The following is a 3,521-nucleotide window of genomic DNA, read 5'->3' as shown; positions in this document are numbered from 1 at the left end:
AACCAGTCCTAAATGAAAGAAAACAAGTTGACAAAAAGAATGAATCCAATATTTGGTGATAATATAGCATAATTACAGATTTATAAGCAATTTTTTGGAGTCCGGTCATTTTTGACCGGGAACACCACAAGTGTGACTTTTTTCAATTCTGTACAAAATAAAAGCTTTTAAAACCAAACTTCCTGATTAATCATTAAAGCACACTAGTGTGAGAAACAGTGCAAATTTGTATAATTTTTGTTTAATTTTTCAAAAATTATTCATAAAAAAAAAAAATTCACTCAAAAAATGAGGTACCTACTCTCAGATAAATGAGGCTTACGATTAATCAGATGCAAATAGAAACACAAAACCAGTCCTAAATGAAAGAAAACAAGTTGATAAAAAGAATGAATCCAATATTTAGTGATAATATAGCATAATTACAGATTTATAAGCAGTTGTTTGGAGTCCGGTCATTTTTGACCGGGAACACCACAAGTGTTACTAGGTGAAATAAAACCCACAAAAAATTACGAAAATTCTAAAAAAAATTATGAGAAGTACTTATACCCTATGTGAACAAAGTCAGTAAGTTTGAGTCCAATGCGATAACGTTAACTAGTATTTTCGGAAAAAAGAAAATCTTCTGGTCAATTTGACCCGAACACAACCAGAGGGCTAGACTAGTCTAACGTTACCTCACTGGATTAAGGTTGATTTTACCATTTAACCACTCATGACCACACAAACAAAGAACGAATAAATCTGGGGTTGTTATGACAACGTTGTTGTCTGTACACAAATCTTGGCATCCCTGAATCATTATTTTCCTGTTTATATCTGTAATGCGCTATATAAATAAAGTGTGACTTGACCTTTGTTAGTTTGTGTATTGTATTCATACTCTTTTCTGTAAACTTTTGTCTGGTTTTAATTGATCATGGTGGCTGTGGGCCGTACCCTTATTGTGACATTACATGTTTCCTGTAGTATTTTCAGAGCTGTGATCTCGCTGTTGAGGTTTGGAAATGTGTTACTGTGATCATCTCTGAACTCAGTTTAGACTGATGTGTGTGAATCTGGACACTCATGCTGGTCTATGAGACTGTCTGTCTGAACACAGGAAGCTGATGATGTTAAAGAAAGAAAGACTGTCAGAAAGAGAAAATGGCTGATAAGTGTCATTTGTGTCTGCTGGGACTGATCATTCTCTCTTCACTTCTCGCAGGTAAACACATTTCTACATGCTCTTTAAAGAGTTCAATATAAATACACACAAATATAGATGTTTTACAAGAGCTGGTTTGGTGTTTAGTCTGAGAATGAGTTGGTTTGAACATGCTTTACTCTTCCTGACATGTTCTGATCTCAGAGTCACATTTGCAAATACTGTTTTATGAATGACCTGCTGTCACAGGGTGACTGAAGCTTCATCTATTAATATATCACATAACAATCAGTCAAATGTTCTTGTGTTTCAGGTACCAGTGGAGCGGATGATGCTCATGTGTTCATCAGTTCTGGTGAAAACGTCCGTCTGCCCTGTAATAATGCTCTTCCTGACTGCAAATCAACTACATGGATCTATCATAACGGATACAATCATTCAGCAGCAGCTGAACTGATTAATTTAGGTATAAAGACGAAAGACACAGAGAGTCATGAGAGACTGAGTCTGGGGTCTGACTGCTCTCTGAACATCAAGAATGTCACAAAAGAAGATCCTGGATCTTATACCTGCCGTCAATATGTGAATGACAAACAACAAGGAACTGATGCTCGTGTTTTTCTGCATGTTCTTCATGGTAATATTATGATTATGTGGTCAGTTTAAAAAGGGCAAATGCTTCATTTAAACTCCCATAATGACTGAAAAGTGTGCGATTTGTGTCTTATTTTGTGTTTCAGTCTCTTCATCATCCTCACAGACTGAGATCAGTGCAGGCCGCTCTGTGACTCTCTCCTGTCAGTTGTATTCGTCTGGAGTCTCTTGTGATGATTTGATCCGTTCTGAGAGAATTCAGCTGTTCTGGGTGAATCAGGCTGGTGTTACACTGAAGATATCAGACTCTAGATATCAGATATTATTCTCATCAAGACACTGTATCAGCACTCTGTCTACAACACTCCTGAATGAAGATCACAACAGAGAGTGGAGATGTGAAGTTACTCAAGTCAAGACGTCAGTCACATATACTGTCAGATATTCAGGTGAGAAACAACTTACTTTCAGAAGACTCTCTGATACTGGGACATGATTTGAGGATAAATAGAATAATGTGATTCATTCAGGACAAACTGAAGGGTTGCATACAAACAAGGTATAAATTGCTACATGTAGTCATATGGTAAACAGTGCCTTTCTGTGCATAAAAGGGTTCTAAGTGAAACCATAAATAATAATAGATGGCAAACTCATGAAGCAGTGGAAGTTCATTCATTATTTCTGTGATGTGAAGCTCAGATATGTTGTGATATTGATGCTTGGTTTCTATGTTCATTATATTTGAACCGAACTAACAAACATGATCACAGATCCAGCAGAAACTGAAGTCAGAAGCACTGCTGGATTATTATTCAGAGGTACCACACATCTTTTCATTGTTCATTGTTTTACACCTTTGTTTGCATTCACAGATTGAGTCTGTTTTTTCTCTTGATTGTGTCTATCATCTTTCCTGCAGTGATTGTGATTATTGTTGAGTTCGCAGTGTTTGCTGCTCCTACTGTGATTCTTCTTCAGATCATCTGTGCAAGAAGAGCTGGTGAGTTTTTGATATGATTCATATTGATCTCTAACAATCTGCACTCATGAGAGCTCAGTAAATGTTTTTGTGTTGAATTATTTTGCAGGGAGGAAGAACTCGCAGCACTCAGAGGAAATAGTGATGAATAAAATATTAGAATAAAATACTCTCTACAAATAACAGGCCAGATTACAGCAAAATTTATCTTCATGTCAGTGGATATTATGGATATTTGCTCTATATACTGTACTGAAAGCGGTAAATAAAATATTAAATATGGACATCAACAGAACAAGACAGATACCTTTAAAGGAACACTCCACTTTTTTTGGAAATAGGCTCATTCTCCAACTCCCCCAGAGTTAATAAGTTGAGTTTTACCGTTTTTGAATCCATTCAGCCGATCTCCGGATCTGGCGATAGCACTTTTAGCATAGCTTAGCATAGATCATTGAATCCTATTAGACCAGTAGCATCGCGTTCAAAAATGACCAAAGAGTTTCGATAGTTTTCCTATTTAAAACTTGACTCTTCTGTAGTTATATCGTGTACTAAGACCGGTGGAAAATGAAAAGTTGCGATTTTCTAGGCTGATATGATTAGGAACTATACTCCCAGTCCGGCGTAATAATCAAGGAACTTTGCTGCGTAACATGGCCGCAGCAGGCGCAGTGATACGCAGCGCCTGAAAGTAGTCCCCAGCCAGGTAAACTGGTTATAATATGGCCGGGACTACTTTCAGGCGCCGCGCATCACTGCGCCTGCCGCGCCATGTTACGGCAGCAAAGTTCC

The 3,521-nt window shown here is 37.4% G+C and overlaps 1 protein-coding gene across 1 annotated transcript; it reads left to right on the top strand.

The window, feature by feature from the left end:
• The first annotated feature begins 1,064 nt into the window (after nucleotides 1–1,064).
• Nucleotides 1,065–3,027, top strand: LOC131538800 (uncharacterized). The gene is made up of 6 exons (XM_058772936.1): nucleotides 1,065–1,210; nucleotides 1,464–1,787; nucleotides 1,891–2,193; nucleotides 2,518–2,565; nucleotides 2,667–2,747; nucleotides 2,836–3,027. Exons 1-6 carry the CDS (start codon nucleotides 1,150–1,152, stop codon nucleotides 2,889–2,891), a joined length of 873 nt encoding a protein of 290 aa, XP_058628919.1. The 5' UTR covers nucleotides 1,065–1,149; the 3' UTR covers nucleotides 2,892–3,027.
• Nucleotides 3,028–3,521: the final 494 nt, after the last annotated feature.

The sequence above is a fragment of the Onychostoma macrolepis genome, chromosome 04 (assembly GCF_012432095.1).
Source record: "Onychostoma macrolepis isolate SWU-2019 chromosome 04, ASM1243209v1, whole genome shotgun sequence".
NCBI classification, from domain to species: domain Eukaryota; kingdom Metazoa; phylum Chordata; class Actinopteri; order Cypriniformes; family Cyprinidae; genus Onychostoma; species Onychostoma macrolepis.
This window is presented reverse-complemented; position numbering and strand designations above follow the sequence as displayed.